This window comes from Manacus candei, unplaced genomic scaffold, assembly GCF_025592945.1.
Source record: "Manacus candei isolate 608988 ecotype Guabito, Panama unplaced genomic scaffold, ASM2559294v1 h1tg000017l, whole genome shotgun sequence".
NCBI lineage: Eukaryota > Metazoa > Chordata > Aves > Passeriformes > Pipridae > Manacus > Manacus candei.
The window spans coordinates 571,530-588,562 of NW_026138065.1; the positions used below are offsets into that span (position 1 = coordinate 571,530).

The following is a 17,033-nucleotide window of genomic DNA, read 5'->3' on the forward strand; positions in this document are numbered from 1 at the left end:
TCTATCCTGGGAACCCATGGCCCCATACAGACTCCTAAATCCTCCTCTGACAGGACTCCATCCTCCATGGGGCTTGGCATCACTGAGAAGATTATTTTAAGAGCAAGGGCCCTAAAAATACATGATGACTGGAAGGGATAAAAACCCAGAGAAAGATTTGAATACCGATAATGCGGCTACTGCACTGTAAAAGCAATAGAGCACCTCATATATAGAGTAGCCAATGGTCAGCATTTCAGCACCAAGCTTCTTGAGTTTGCGGCGGCCCTTTTGCATCAGGGCTGCTATGAATGTGCAGTCATCTTGTCCATCGTCTTTCTCTGTCAAATGTAGCTTGATTTGTGGATTTGTCCAGAAAGTCTCTGCCAATGTAAAGAACATCAGAGAATTTTTTGCCTCAAGAATAATAAACCACCATGACCAAAAAAAAAAAAAAAAAGACCAAAAAAAAGATGAAAAACGACAATTAAGCTGAGGTTTCACTCAAACTGAGTTTTTCCACTAGCTTCTTTCCACTAAGCTTTGCAGAAAATAAGCCAAATCCCAAAGTCCTTCATGGAACTAGGTGTAAAAAGATTTTACGCCCAGTGCTTTATTAAGTTACCATGGTTTAAATAACATTGTCAGATGGGATTTTGTTAAAAGTATATAGCTACAATGATTCCACAGTGCTGCTGCCAGTCTGCAGCAACACAGTTCAGATCCATGACACTGCTTCAGAGCCACATAAACATGTTGGCTGAGCTGGATTTTTTGTCTCATTTTACACTTACTGCTGCAGTTGAACTGACTTATTTGGACCTAGTCCTGCTCCTGCAAATGTCAATGAGAGGTAAATCAGATCCAACGAACTTGAGAGCAAAGAAAGCAACTCTTGTACTGCAGTCTCAAGTGAGACCATATGAACATTTATCCCTCATTGGTCATTGCTGGCTTACTCATTCAAATCAGCGAGTCATAAAGCCCATGGTTTGAGTTTCTTCATTCTTGGTTTGTTCATCCAAATCATCCAATCACAGGAGGTGGAATGGTTCTGGTGACAGTGTAACTGGAGAGGTAGCTGAGGGTGGGTAAAGACTTCTGTGCCTGCTTCTCATTTTCAAACTAGTATCTACCTACCTAGAAAATTTCTACATCCTCCTGCAGTGGATCCTCGGACCCAGCTCCCCTGGTGGATGGTCACTTCCCACTTGTGGGCAGTGTTGTCTTCCAGGGCATCTGGAGTCAGGTTGCAGATCTCAACTTTATCAAAATGCACTTTGAAGTCTTCAAACTTCATCCTGAGTGAAAGACATGGAAAGGAACAGGCAGTCATTCATTTCAGTGAAGGATGCCAGTGGAAGTATTTACTCCCCAGAGTTCTAGGGCCAGATCATCAGCTCGTGTAGAGTAGTTGTGGTGACCATGGATATATGCCAGCATACAGCAGGAGATAAACTTGCTTTCACTCACTGTGGTGTAAAGCACAAGCACCATTTTTGTCTGCATCTCTTACACTTTTCTTTTTACACTATAACTCTGTTGATTTTATTCAGTTACAATTGAGTATAAGATGAAATGGGTGTGACACCGGCACAAGTTATTCCACCAACACCATCCTGGCCTCAATGGCTGCACCTGTATAGTTGAATATCCAACCAAAGGATATCAAGCATGTGCAGGAACTAAGTCTTCAAACAAGTAATCTCTGTGTTCAGTGACAGCCACAATGATAGCACTACAAGGGTCACATGGTGATGGATTAGTCAAGCCATGGTATGATTACCAATCTGCACTACAATTAAAGTAACCTTTGCGTCTCTGCTAAGGTTCCTAGGTTCAAACTGTTCCCCCTCCCCTCCTCTATAGGTGCCTAGGATGTTGTCCTAGCAAAAACATACACCAAATATGATAGATAAAGTGTATTTGGACTTTAGAAATGGCTCCAACCTGCCCTTGAAGGTGGCATAGACACTGCTACCGTGTCATGTAGATTACACCACATGTATTTTATACCCAATGTGGAGACATATATATGGCCATGGGAAGGAGGAAGCAAATGTCACAATATGGGTAGTTTTGAGCTGCTAGGCTGGGCTGATTGAAACTAGCCTGCTCAGCATGCCAAGAAGCAGATAAGCCATGTGATTTTATCTAGCAAGTAGAAGGGCAAAAAGATACCAACAGTCCTGCTAGCCAATGAGCCTGGTTCAGGACTCAGCAAACAGCCAAGAGAAGGGACAGCCAGAGCCAGGCACCACTGGGCACGGTGTACAGCCCTGAGCAAAAGGAACAGAGCAGTGAAGCTGTCTGAGAGACAGCAGATTGCATGATTTGCACTATAAGGACAGGAGGACCATAAGCTATAAGACTGAGGGCAGCCTTGGTAGGCTGAACTTCCCTTCGTAAATGAGTGGAGGTATTAGGCCTTCCTGAGGGCAATTTGGCATCCAGATGTGTTCTCTGCTCTGAATCACTATCAATAAGAACCCCTGTATCTCCATGGACTATAGAAATAACATACAGAAATCAATCTCCCCATTAACAAACTTCTATAACTATCCTTTTTGTCCTGTGGCTAGTGCCTAACAACAAAACGGAGTATCAAGAGACAAGAAGCCCCCCAAGAGCAGAGTTTATATGCAGCAGTGGCAGATACGACCCAGCCAGCCCCCAGTGTGGCTCATCAAACATAGCTAGTTTCATTTTTCTTCCTCACAAGAAATATATGTCTGTGGTGGTATTAATTTACACCTGCTTTGGGCCATTTTACAACTTTGTTTTGGTGTGGGAAGAAACAGCAGGGTTTGCTATCCTGAGCTCTGTCCTCTTTCTTGTCAGTGATTCCCATGTATTGCTGGCCTTAGGCACAGCTAATTCTCACTCTGATGCTCAGTACACTAAAGCAGGGGCAGCACAGCAAAATCTGTCTCTAAGTGGCTCCATTTCCTGGCCACCCTATGCAATTCTGGGCTCTTTGGAAATGCGCTGCAAAGCAGATGAAGGAGTTGTACTCTACAGATTAGATTTGATGTCTAAGAGGTAAAACACCTGTTCTAACTTCTCTAGAGCTGTTCTGGGTCTGTACTTATGAAAGGAAGAGAAGACTCCGACCCTCTGATTTCAGGAGGGAAGGGACTAGGGTGACTGAGAAGCTGATTTCTTAGCCAGCAGCAAGATATCTCTTCGCATCTGTTTGAAGCACGTGGACAAGACTGATCCGAACTGCCAATATGTAGCCAAAATATCTTTGGGTTAGTTAATGAGATCAGAAGGCCCTAAGCATGTTAGCATGAAGATTTTTTTCAGTTCTCACAAATCCAAACTAAAAAAGGGACAAAAGGTCTTATCAGACCATGTTTCCTGCCTTGACTGACTTATCCCATGCAAGGTAAGTGTCATATTATCCGAGTGTTTTCAGTCAATGCAAAAAGGCAGCACAGCTGTAGAGGAATACACGTTCATCTCTTTCCTCATTTGATAATTTTAATGTCTTTAGGGATATGACACATTATTGCTTATGCAAAGTCTTTATGGGAAGCCTGATGCAGAAACCATTAAGGTGTGGCTTAGAGAGGGCAAAGAGGCAAACACTCCTTAGAGAAATACACAGAAGTCAAAAAGCATTAAGAAAAATAAGTCTGATGGATGGGGTGGAGAGTTTAACTGGTATTGCACTTGTCTGACTGGTTTTGGAAGCATCTCTTATCTTTTGCATATGATTTTTGTCCACTTAATCCCTTCAGTGGAAATTTCAGTCCCAATGGCTTTTGTTTCTGATCTGAATGGCTGAGGTGCAGGATGATGAAAGCCAGCACTTGTCTGAGTAGCTCAAACTCATAAATTTTTATTCGCCTTCTGAGGATTTACTTAACTTTCAACTTAGCTCCATTGAATAAATGACTTTTTCACAAATTTCATTGTCCATTTGATGCCTACTTGCACACTGTTACCTCCATTACAGAGTCAGGCTTTAAATTATACCCTGTATTGAGAGACTTCCAGGAGTTACTTGGGTTCCATGTAAAGTCTTTGTCTCCTTTTCATTCACCCCACAAGCTCCAGCTGTAGCCAGGTCAAAAACAGATGAAAAAAACCCCAAAACCCAAACAAACACAAAAGCTTTCTGGAGAGACATTTGCAATGTCAATAACAAAATAACTCAAAATATCCTATATAAAAATACAGTAATGGAGCAGCCACTGTACCTTCCTCCCTCCAGAGCTATCAAAGTTTGGGATAGCTCTTATGTGCTACAGTATAGGACTTAATGTGCTATATTGTCTATCTCAAATAACTTTTCAGGCCTGAAGTTGAACTTTGGTTTAACTTGCAGGGCAAATCTGGAATAGCAGCACTGCATTCCTCTCTAGATTTACTTCTGTGTAAAAGAGATGAGCATCTGGCCCTAGAAAATGTGATAAGACACATTGTCAGTAGCTCACAGTGTGGCTGATATAGTGGGGGATCATGTGCAAGTCAGCCATCTGCCTGTCTGAGATCATGAATTTGGCATGAAGAACACTTCACACTTCTAAAGCAATTTCCACCATGTTGTAGGGGTTTTTTCCCTTTCATTTCATCTTTTCTTCAATTTTTCCATAATTTCACACATATCTTGGTGTTCTTTTACTTTCTGCAATTAGTAGTATTGCTTCTCAGGACTCCCTTCTCTTCCAGAAGGCGTAGAATACAATGCTCCCTTCTGTATAGCCTGACTTTGTTCACTGGAAGGATTTAAAGGGTATTACATTCATGGGATACACAGAGTATTTGAAATATACTAATGCCATTAACTAAACTGATCTTAGAAGACTTTTGCTATTAAACCAAGTGAGCATTCTACCTGCCCTCTCTTAGACAGAAACTTAGGCAGAATTTCCTCACCCAGAGACTTCTTCCTTATTGCTTGTTTTGGCCACTTGCACCTTGATTTCTGACTAGAATCACACACTTAAAAAATCTGTGGCTTACCAGAACTCTCCATCATCCTGTGCTGCCTGAGATAGGCGTCTCTGCTCTGACGGGCTGACTGAACGCCACTCTGGAGAGCTGCAAGAAAACAAAACCAAGCTTTATTACAGGTATGTGGCAATTAGTTTTCCCTGGCTCAGAATGACTGTCTGGGCATAGAACCAGGCTGTTCTTCTTCCAAATGTATTTTATTTGTACAGCTTACACAGATGCAGATGCATTTAAGAGGCTTCCCAATCCTGCTGACATTCATGGTCACAGAGATCCAACTAATGTAGCTGGAAGCAGGACCAGGTCAAAGATCCCAAAGCTTCTCCAGAACAGTCTTAACATGAGTTATTGCCTGCATTCGGAATTGGGACTGCTGTCAGATGTTCAGGTTGGATATAATACGGCTAATCATAAACCTCAAGATTTTGGTAAGCCACACCCAACACCCCTACAAACACCAGCTGTGCCAGATCAAAACCAAAAAAAAACCTGATAAAGCTTTTTTAAAAAAACAGAAGTGCCCTACTACATTTCCAATCTGACCTAACAAACAGAGAGTAGTAGGCACCTTGTGTTGAGGTTTTTAATTCCAGCAACCACTGCAAAATGTTAATACAGTTTCCTGTATTGACCTGCAAGCCCCTCTGCATCTTGAGCTCCAGAAAGCCTCCCAAGTGCAGAGTCAGAGCTTTGCTTTGCAGAGACAGCCTTTTCAATAAATAGCACAAATTGGCAGATGCCTGTCCTGATCATAACCTCTGTGTCTTTTTCAGATTTAAGCAGTCATTATATATGCCAATTATCCATATTTTTCTTCACGATAACAAAGAATCAGAGCTGCTGTGGACATATTTCATTTATTTCTGAGTCATGCTAAGGACAGGGACATACAAAGTAGTCCCACAGATGATTGCATGTCTCAGGAATATTAAAGGGCCAGACGGGTTATGGCTCCTGTCCTGTACATGTGTGAATAAAACAAACCTCAGAAGAAGAAAATGAAACAAAAATTAAGCCATGCATATACCTAAAAATATATTGGAAAGCGTATGTTGGAGAGGAATTTAGTGCTGTTTTTTACTATATTTTTTTTTTATTTTGAATTGTTTGCACTTTGTTTAACTTTGGAAGTAAAACCAGACTGGTTTTCAGACTAATCCTGCTGTGCGTTTTTGTGTCCTTTCACAACTTTGGTGGGTACCACGTGGAGAGGGTCTCATTTAATGGTCATATATTATTATATATAGGTAGAAACCTTAGAGGTTTCTGCTTATTCCCAATGTGTTTAGACACCCTAAACAGTAAATGCAACTAGAGACTCATAAGCTGTCTAGAGGGGGTAATACAGTATCAGTTTCATGTTATTTGCAGTAGGACACAAAGTACGGATGTTGTGTTACAAGTACTACAGCAGCAGGCTTGTAAAAAATAAACAAAAAGATCACTCCAAATGTATAATTTTTAGAATTGATGTGAGGATAGAATACTCTTTCTTGGAAGATTTTGGTACAAGGAGATAAGAGTTTCACTTAGAAAGGCTTTCTGCCTAAAAGGTAACTTTCTCAAAGGCAGTTTCAATGCTTTCCCTTCCCCCACATTCCAAGGAAAACTCTCAGCCCCTCTCTCTGATATATGAGAGGAGAGAGATAATGCTTACAGAAATGCAACAGGGCTGCTGCGGCCTGGGGAGAGTCGGGGGGCCAGCGATAATAAAGCCCAGGAGTGAACAAGAGGTTGGTCTTTCCTCTGAGGCCGGGTGCTGTCTGTAGCACTGTGAGATTTTTGTAAGTTTTTACTGTCTTGGCCTCCAAAATAAACCTTTCCACTGCCTTGGCATTTTGGGGGAAAGTACTTTGTATATTTTACCTTACAATTGGGAGTCTATTAAAATTAACTTATCTCATTTGTATTAATGTACAATTTGTGTTAATGCTAGGCTTTTGGGGCTAAACAACCTTGCCAGTATTGAACTGCCTTGAAAATGCTGAGGGAGACAAGTTAGAATGGCAGTAATACTGTTATGCATGTGCAAACACTTGATTTAATTTTCAGTGGAATAGCTGGGGCTGCAGAAAACTATCTGTGGAGCAGAAGCTGGGATTTGGCCTTCATGAGGCCAGAGTGTATGGGACAGCACACGCACTTGTCACTCCAAGGACCGTTCCACTCGACCTGTCCCCAGGGGTTCCTTATCCTTATGAGCTGCACTTGCCGGCCCCGATAGCTCACCTGAGGAAGAAGGAAATAGAGAAAATATCAAGTGTCAGTATTTGGGGAGCAGGACTTCCCCAGCATGTAGAAGCTGGGCAAGGTGGTGTTAACAGCTGGGCAAAAGGTGCAGACGGCCACAGGATATGTGGGAGGGAAAGGTGGATGGGAATTTGGGTAACTTCCCCAGCATAACTTCCCCCGTCACCTGAGGAGACACTCCTTTATTTTTTCCCTAGGTCTCTCCTTGCCCCCCCCACTGCTGAACGTACCTCTTCGATGCCAGTCACAGAGTAAGCATGGCCCTTTATAAGGCCAAAGGGGGTTCGGGCTTCTGACTCGGCAGCACTGCTGGTCTGAAATATGGGAAAAATATGTGAATCTCTCTCTTCAGAGTGAGATCGCAAGTGGTGCCACCTGGTCCTTTTCAAGCAGCAGGTGGGAGGTCAGTGGCTAACCAGTACTATGAGCAGGAAACCTTTCTGCTCAGGGCAGGGAGTGATTGTGGAATGGGGCCCTTTTAGGAAACGATATGGGGTTTTTTAAAGCATTGTTTACTCAGAGCAAAAATTAGGTGGTTCCAGGGTGGAATTTCTTCTCTACCCCATGATTTTGTTTCAGCATCATCTACATTTCCAGGATCTCATCCTTAACTCCCATTCAAATATAGTTTGTGTCAGCTAAGGGATAGGAAAAAGTGCTCTCAGACTGAGATCAAGTGTTGATATGGTCTCAATTCTTGTAAAAAGACATTGATGGACAGTGATGGTGGTTAAGGGTCCCATCAGCCAGCCAAATATCACACTCTCTGTCTATCCCAATAAATATTTAACTAGACTTTGCAAGCAGCAAAGCTTCTTTTAGAAACTCAAATCAGAAAACACTGAAGCCCAAAGTTGAGGGTATAGTCTGGAGTGAAAGAGCAAGTTTGTGGAAAAGCTGTCCTTTCAATCAGGCAGACAATGGGTTTGATATAACAGGCCTCCCTCTGTCTGGCTGTATTTTCAATGATGAGGCTTTTGGTCAGAGGGCAAACGAAAGCCTCTCTCCTTCTACCCCAGCCTGAGCACTTCCCTTGCCTTTGTTACAAGGATCCAAAAGGGAAATGAAACATTTTGTGCTTGGTGGGAATTTGCCTTTGCTCAGAAACCATTTTCTCCAGTTGCTCATTCTGGTGGAGAAACCTGGCACACACTTGTTTCTGAACTGCCTTTCCTGCTGAGCACAGTCAGCAAGGAACAGAAACTCTTGCTGTTGAGCAGCTCAAGCATTTTTTACCAGAAAGCTAAAGACATGTAGACAGCTTCTTTTACCCCAGGTCTGACACACTGGCAGAGCAGTGTTAAGTAACCTATGTAGGTACTACCCACCAGCAACCTTTTCTCTGTGAAAGCTGGAAGTTTTAGTCACTGGAAAGATAAAACTGAAATATCCTAAGACACAGACTCTGTTTACAAACAAATCCCCACAATGATCACCAAAAGTCGTGGGGACTTGGGGGAACTCAAGACAAGTGTTGCAGAATTCAGGGCTGAAAAATCCCCCAGTTTTGTAGTCTCTGGAACCAGTAAGCCTTCAAAAAAGCTATGGCCAATTTTAATGCTAAGTGACCAAAGAAGTGAGAAAATAAAGTTTACTCCCACCAAGTGCCTGTCATTATTGCCTTAAATACACTGGACATCACCGACTGAAAAGATATTAGTATTTTCTTTTCTTTTGAAAAACTGTACTAAGGACTACATTAATATTACATATACACCACTTCATAGCTATTATTGGAAGAGTTAAGTGCATATGCATCTACTTTTCATTCATTTTAACAGTCTTTAAAAAGTAGAGTTTTTTAACACAAAAACCCCAAAACTAAACTGAGAAATACAGATCCCATTTCTTACTTACATCAATAGAGCAGCCCACCATTGAGCCTCTTTTCAGGGTTTTTTCTAGGATTTCATAGAAATTGTCAGGAGCCGCCTTAACATCATACATTTCTCCTATACCTCCAGTGAAATCCTCCATGGCTTCTATTGTACTGCCACCTTTCAGAGCCTCATAGCTTCCATTCAACCTGGAAAACATATGCTGACTGTGAGAATTGCTTCCAAAACCTTGAAGATATCTATGCTTGAGAGCATTCTCGCACGTGTGTAAAATTGCAGCAATGGCATTGAAGTCAAAATAAGTACCCTAAAATGTACCCAGGATACATGGGAGGAGTATTAAGATCATTCTGCCTTCCTTTTTAGATGCATTTTTAATTCATCCATCTTTCCATATCATTAAAGCCTGAGGCTTTTCTTTCTTTAGTGTGGGTTGTCTGGTTGGCCAGGACTGAATATTACTGTGTATCAGATGTGTCAGTGGCTTGCTACCTGCCAAAGCATTTAAAAATGCAAAGTTAGCCAGAACGATCAATTGAGGTCTCAGCAGAGGCTCAAATGGCAGGATTCAGGCTTTCATTCAATGCTATTGCTGTCAGCTAGGTTGTATTTAATGATGTGCTGGAAGCTGGACCAGCTCACAAGAGATAGACATCTTTAGATCAGGACAGCAGCAAATGTAACCTACCCCTTTCAAAACAACAACAACAACAATAATAATAATAAAGCTGGCTAGAAACTGTTCACTAGAATTGTGAATAGTATATGAACAAATTGTGAAGAATATATGTACAAATACCAAAATATGTTTGTGCAGTACGACTTACTTGGCATAGGCTTTCTCTAGTAAGGCACTCCAAAATTCATTGAGATCAGCTGAGTGCAGGAAAACCAACCGGCCTTTGAAGGTGGGTAATCGGTCATCAATCACAACATCCAGCCACTCGTTGTGCTGCCAAAACTGTTTAGAAAGGATGGGGCATGAATTTGCTGACAACATGTCATTTTTCTGAACGTAGGATTCTGGTGTCTCAGTATTTCTAACTGTAAGTTAGGCTTGATTAGAAGACATACGTAAATAATCTGTTCCCACTCTACTAGGCTAGGCTGCTCTCCAGGAAGGGTAATCTATCTTAAGAAAAGACTAAGATTAAAAGTGTAGACCTGTGCTGCAGCTCCCTGTCAGGACAACATCACTCATGTAGCTACAGAAGTGTTCACCACATGATTCAAGACACCTTTAAGACACACACATATTACATAGTTCAACTCCTTTAAGGACTTATATCCTAAGTGAGGTTTGTGTGTCCAGGAAACGTGAAATGATTTCTAAAGCCATGTGTCTCTTCACAGACCAGGAGCGTGTGTGTGTGTGTGTGTGTGTGTGTGTATGTGCCTGTGGGAGGTTGATGTAGTCTTTAGGTTGTTTCTTGAAACATGAACAACAGCGTAAGATTGGCAATCCATACGTTTTTAATGTTTCCTCTGCAGTATCTGGCAACCCCACTGCAAAATAAACCATGACATGTAATGATGGAAATGTGTTTATGCTGTGCCAGATATTCATCCTACCTGGAAGTGAAATATTCCAGCATAATCTGGCCCAAATTTTTGATCCAGTGGCACCACTCTTGCTAGTGTTTTTTCATTCAGTGTGAGAGAAGCTATGGCTGCTAATAGCCAGCAGTCACCTGTGAATTGAGAAAGAGAAAAAAAAACCCCTCATTTTCTTCCCTTCAAGAAGAGAAGGGGCAAGAGGAGATGTTATGGCAGTTAGCTACCACCTCCCTTGAAATCCAAAAGACAGCCCACTTGCCCCCAGAAGGGTGTCCCTGCCTGGTCAGGTCAGACTGTGCTTCAGTCTGGAGGTGCTGGTAGACAAAAGACTCCCTTGGCCTCACAGTACCCTCAAGTGGAGATCCTTCCCTGATCTGGAATCCCACTGCTCCAAGACAATCCCTGACAGGGATGGGAGGGAACAATCAAAAGGTAGCTGTGGGCCAGGTGAGCATGGGCAGTACCTCCAGCTTCAGTGCTCCCACCAGTTCAGGAGGGACAACATGCCCTCATGTGTGATGATATTCCTCCTGCTCCTCATGGTGGGTAGACATTCCAGGGGGAATCACTCACCAAGATCCCCTTGGCAAATGTCAGTTCTTGTGGCTCCCCCAAGGATAAACTTGGGGTCTTTGACAATGTCCTGCAACAGTGAGAGAGAGACACAGAAATTACTTAGAACGTGCCAGGAAAATAACACCATCACTCTGAGCCTAGACTTGCACCAGTGCTGACAAACCCTGCATGCCACTTGAGCTATATTATCCTGTAGCAGTGTAGCCACCACAAAGAACTACATGGGGAATCTTTGCTAATTAATTACAGTGTACAGCAATTAAAAAATCAACTATCCTCATATTTTTATAATTAGTTGGCTGCTAATGAAAAGCTAGCAAACTTTATTCATCTGTAGGCAATTGTTAAAATATCATAGCACAAACTGGTCCAGAAGCTTGATGTTAGGCTACAACCCTGGTTAACGGGCTTTTTGTTAGCTTGCTTTCCCCCAGTGGCTGGAAAAACTAAAATTGGCTATTTACTTTTAATCGAATTATTAAGCCTTTTATTTACTTGCCCATAATATCTGGAACATACAGTGTTTGACAACCATGAGACTATTTCCTCCTCAATAAAGCAAACAACAAAGGCAGACTTCAGCCTCGTTACTTTTTAGGAGGAGCTAATGCTACCCACCCTTGTGTGCTCAGAGGCCAGAGGGATTGGTACTCATGGTGGCATTAAAGGAATTCTCAAGCATTCATTTGACTGTTTTAGCTCAATTACTAGCACCACAGCTGGATAGAAAAATTACAGTAATAAACCAATAAATGTGACAGGAATTCCTCTCTTCTCCCTTCTCCCATGAATTGTAAATTGAATTTAATTGATTGAACTGAATAGAAAATGGAAGAGGAGAGTACCTACTATATTACTAGAGGAATATGCCTGTAGTTAATCAGTCTGGCCTATACATTATTGCAGACCCTATGGCATGAAGCAGATCCTTCTGCCTAAGTGGCAAATAAAACAAATTAATGACAGAGGGAAAACAGAATTACACATTCAGTCATTTAATCCCTGCATTTGTCTAGATGAAACTGAGCTGCTTTTAGTTCATATCACTGTATTTTGTCTGGCTACAGGGCAGAGTATTGATAGTCTTGTTCAGCTTCCTGCACTTATTGCTGAAGCACCTACTGCTAGCCACTGCTGGAGCCAGGGCACTCTCCACAGTGAAACAGCATTGCTGCTGTGAAGGTCACTGTGCAGAGGCAATATTCAGGAGGAAGCTGGTTTGCATAGTTTTTGTTTGTCTTTGCTGGGGAGGAGGTGGTGGCCAGGTTGTGCCTCAGGCACAGGTGCCCCAGGGAGGAGGTACTACAGAATGTCATATCATCAGACTGTAGAGCAAAGGGAAATCAAACAACAGCTCCTCCTTACCGGGCTCACCTGCTTATTAAATACACTCAGTCTTGCTGAGACTGGACATGAACAATAAAAACCATAGCTCGCTTCCTTTAGAAATTAATATAGCAATGCCTGAAAAAGTAGCTGGTCTTCAATAACCTACCTTGTTTTAACACCATTGCTCCCAGGAGACATAATTCTCACTGCAAGTAATGTATTTAGCTGTTACCAAGAAACTCTGTGTGTTAGCAAAGGACAAGATAAAAAACCTTTCCACTGACATAGGTCTGAACATTAGATTTATGACTCATTGCTCATTACACATCTCTGCAATAGACATATGGAAAAAATGTTTTGAACCTCATATGTCTAGAGCAAAGAAAAATAATTTTAAAAAATCAATAAAAAGGATTTGGAAGGATTTTAACTGGACATGTGCCACATTCTCTACTACATGAAAGCAAACATACTCTACAGTTTTTGAGTGGATACTGGAAAAAAATATTAATTTTAAAGGGATTTTCAGACTGGATGGTTTAATAATGTATCAGGGCTTTCAATAAGCTAAAGGACAAAACCCAGAGGTGGATCTTGCATTCACACACAGCATACAGTAATTCAAAGATTCACCTGTACGAGGACATTGCCTAAAAGTAGGGACATGCAGTCCTCAGAGAGATGAAACACAGTGACCCATGACTCTCCTGATGGTACATCAAAGCTGTGTTTCTTTAAACTCAAAAGAAAAGAAACTGCATCATCTGCTCCTGTCTCACACTGGTAGAGGGAGTGCATAGGGACCTAAGATAGGCTGGGGGTGAAGCTGTTTAGGTGGTTTCCTCTATTACATTTCTCTGCCTGGTTCAAAGCTGTCATACCGGTTGCCCATGGCTGTTCATATTAGGAGTATTTCTTCCTTACTTCCTCCTGTAGACCATAGACTCATTTGATATGGGTAAAACCCATTTGTCTTTCTATTTTGGGGTTGTTTTTTTTTTTCATTCTTCAATTTATATGTCTAACTTTCCCAGACACTGGGCTGTTGAATTCATCACAGCAGCTGAATTTAGATAGAAAGTATGAAAGAAAAAAAGAAAGGGAAGGGAAGGAAAAAGGGGAAATATCATGAGAAAAGGGTCTTCTGTTCTGCAAATCATTCTAAAATTTTGATAAGGTACAGTTTCAAAGGTTTAATTCGTAATGAAAAGGGATTGCTAAATGAAATCACTAAATATCTTTCTGCATCTTACAGCACTTGAAATTTATGTAGAAAGTCAGATATTCATCTGGTGCAGATTCCCACAGCTTACTAGTTGCAATGGGAGATTTACAGATTAGGACTAGCTGAGGGTCTTGTTCATGCTGCATACAAACATGCATACCTAGATCTGTGCATGTCAAAATAATGAGAAAGCCTTCTCTACTCTCATTACTAAAGATTAAACTCTAACAGACTGTAGATCAGAAGATTTACACTATTTGTCCCTGCAATTACCTGCATGTATTGTGCTATGCTCCACCTAAGCTGCTGTAAAATACTGGTGGGAGAGGCAGTAAAAACCAGTCACCATGAAAGGCAGTTTCAATGCAGATACCCTACACAGAGGCCATGCTCGTGTGCTCACCCTCTCCAGCACCACAGCTTCACCAGCTGAGCTGTGGCACCTAAACTGGCACAGGCTCCAAGCCTATATCTTGCAAAGTAAAACGTGTTAAATTGAAATTGTTTTTCAATGCCTCTATTTTGGTGCTGGTCCTGATGGACAGTCGAGATGAAACTTAAATGCTTAAGGTTTACCTTAAATGCTAAGGAGCCAGAGAGGAGCATAACTAATACTCTGTCCTTACACATCCTCTCAGCCTCCCCTGAGTTTTATTTCTCACTGTGTAGCTCACAAAAGTGCACGGTAGGAATTGGAGCGTAAAGGCAGATGCCATTTCAGGTAACTTACTTGTCCTGGAAATTCTTCCAGTTCAGCATACAGAGATCCTGAAGACAGACCGTTCTCCACTACCCTTGGGTACCATACACACGGGTACACAAGCTCTCAACCACTCCTGGTCACATTTTACATAAAAGTTTAACTATTGTGAAGCCCAAATGGAAAAAAAGGCAAACTAGCACCCAACGGCTGGCCAAAGGAAAACCATTCTTTATGATTTACTGTTGCAGGCACTTGCATTTTTTATGCCCCACAGCACTCCAGAGTCACCACATCCAAAGTATCTCACCCTCACAGCCACCTCCTTCCTGGGAGGGGCAGCCCCACAGCCCACCTGGCTTTTGGAGCACAGATAGGCAAGGCAGGCAGCAATGCCTGTGGGGGTTGCACTTGCCATGTGGAGGGATCTTGTATTTTTTTCATAACTGAAACTTGTCCAGGAGTAATAGCTTTAATTCTGCTCTGTAGTGGCACTGTGTTAACTATCAAATGCTGAGGCATTTGAATGTCTATCACTGTGGATTAAGATAAGGCAAAATTTAAACACTTCTTTAAGCTTATTTTGTTCTTTTTCTCCCTTGGCATCAGTGTCGCCAAAGGAAAGTTTTCTACTAAGGAAGAACCTTTCAGACTATGAAAAAAAGAGAGAATAAACATCAGTCATTAGCAAAAAAATGAAATGTTGCCACAGATTTTCTGTGGTTATTAGTTACAGAGTGAAGTGGGGAGAAGGAACCTGGAGTGATGCTGGGTTTGTGATCTGAGAGCATGGGACTAGTGAAGCTTCAGGCTCTTGCTGTGTTATTAATGACTGTTATGCAAGATGCATTAAGAGATACTCATTGAGCCCTTGGCTACTGCTGAATGGCTCAGTAACCATGGCACGTATTCGTAATCTCTCAGTGTTTCCTGATGGAAGTGAGTAAGTAACTGTAAGACTCATACTCTAAAAATTAAAAGGTTTGAATTTTTTTAAGTTTAACCTTAATTATGAATTTCCTACATTAACAACACTCAATTTTACAAAGTTAGAATATCATCATAACGTATTTACCCTTAATTCCTTGTATGTCCTCTTATTGTCATCTTTTGTTTGGCAATAATGCAGGAGAGAAGGCTGACTACGAGTTGTTTATGCACGCACATAAATACACATGCATAAGTGTGTCTATACAAAGAGCTACACCTGAAAAATGGGGTAAAGCTTTCCAGCTCTCTCATCCTGCAGCTTGAGCTCTTTGTGAGTGATATCCCAATGCTGTGCCACTGCCCACTTCACCTCCACATCTCCCTGAACCTTCCACACATTTGGAGCAATCCTGAAGCACAGCGGTGCCTGACTCCTGGCATGGTGTGAAGAGAGAACACAACGGCACACTCACCCCAGGCCTCTTCCAGATGAAGGGAATTGGTGGGTTTTCACTGAAGAAGAGCGAGGAGTTGCAGGCGGGGAAGTCGGAGTCCTCGAAGAGGACCCCCCTGCGCAGGCACTCCTGTTTCAGCTCCTCGTAGCCCTTCCCCGAGCTGTGGGTGGCACGCGCAGCCCCGGGCAGCGCAGATGCCCTCGGCTTCGAGCTCTGGTACAGGTAGGGCATGTCTCCCTCCTACCTGCCAGAGAGAGCCCGGGGAGCCGAGGCTTAGCTGGTGGTGGAGACGGAACGAGGAGGCGAGCAAGAGGAGAAAGAGAGGAGAGCAAAAATACCTCAAGTGCCTCGTGAAGCGAAAGACGGAGGAAAGGACTGGGGGAGCCGGAAATATTCCCCAGTCCCTCCTTCGTTGCACCTCCTTGAACTGCTGCTGTATGAGACTGACCTCCCGGCTGCTCTGAACAGCAGCAGAGACAAACACCCTGAAAGCAAACAGGGAGGGAAAGCGGCTGGTCCCGGCCACCCTGGGAGCGGCCAGGAGGTGCCCCGTCCTCCCCAGGGCAGAGCCACTGTGCCTGCCTGGCGTGGCAGGGTGGGAACGGGGTCCGGCACCACTCCCCATCCAGCACAGGCTGGATTGTCACAGGTCCAGCGATGGTTTCGAGGTATGCAGTACCTAGCCAGAGCCCTTGGGCTGTGCGGTGGGGGGGAGTCTTGAGAGGGAAGCCAGAGCACCACGGCGGGGCGGGGTGTAGCTGCAGTGCGAGTTTGCCTGTTTCTCACAGGTGGGAGAGCAGCCTCGCCTTACTGGTTGGCAGGGCTGCCTTGTTGGGCAGGTGTTGTCCCCACTGGATGACATGCAGGAGGGACAGCAGGGCCGAGAGGTGGCCACAGCCACTCTGCTGGCAGGAGTCTGGGCATGGGGCAAGGGCTGGGTGTGTGCAGGAGGGGTGTTGAAAGCTAGTGGGGAGGACTCAGAGCGAGGTGTGTCCTGGGCAAACACAGGAAAAGTGTCAGAAAATGTTACCATGAGAAGGGATTCTAATAGGCTGAAGGAATTCTGTGAGCACTGTAACATAGGATTTTAAAAACAAATGCATAGGTACTTGTTGCTGATTTCCATGTTTCATGACTTTGTTCATTTGTCGCCATTAACAGTGAACGGCTGAGAGCACAAGTCTACGAGGAGAGGCTGAGGGAGCTGGGGTTTTCAGCCTGGAGAAAAG

The 17,033-nt window shown here is 43.0% G+C and overlaps 1 protein-coding gene across 5 annotated transcripts in view; it reads right to left on the reverse strand.

The window, feature by feature from the left end:
- Nucleotides 1-16,701, reverse strand: part of CAPN9 (calpain 9) — a 38,406-nt gene extending 21,705 nt beyond the window's left edge. For 4 of the 5 annotated variants that reach the window (XR_007903958.1, XM_051783517.1, XM_051783518.1 and 1 more), the window contains exons 1-10: nucleotides 15,823-16,701; nucleotides 11,163-11,232; nucleotides 10,605-10,723; nucleotides 9,860-9,993; nucleotides 9,052-9,220; nucleotides 7,425-7,508; nucleotides 7,088-7,173; nucleotides 4,954-5,031; nucleotides 1,120-1,280; nucleotides 205-362 (exon numbers count right to left, since the gene is read on the reverse strand). Coding sequence is in view for 4 of the 5 variants with exons in the window: in XM_051783517.1 (XP_051639477.1) it covers nucleotides 205-362; nucleotides 1,120-1,280; nucleotides 4,954-5,031; nucleotides 7,088-7,173; nucleotides 7,425-7,508; nucleotides 9,052-9,220; nucleotides 9,860-9,993; nucleotides 10,605-10,723; nucleotides 11,163-11,232; nucleotides 15,823-16,035 (1,272 nt within the window). In the remaining variant the exon portion in view is untranslated. The remainder of the gene's footprint in view (nucleotides 1-204; nucleotides 363-1,119; nucleotides 1,281-4,953; nucleotides 5,032-7,087; nucleotides 7,174-7,424; nucleotides 7,509-9,051; nucleotides 9,221-9,859; nucleotides 9,994-10,604; nucleotides 10,724-11,162; nucleotides 11,233-15,822) is intronic. The other variant, XM_051783515.1, reaches the window with a different exon arrangement.
- Between the last annotated feature and the right edge of the window lie 332 nt (nucleotides 16,702-17,033).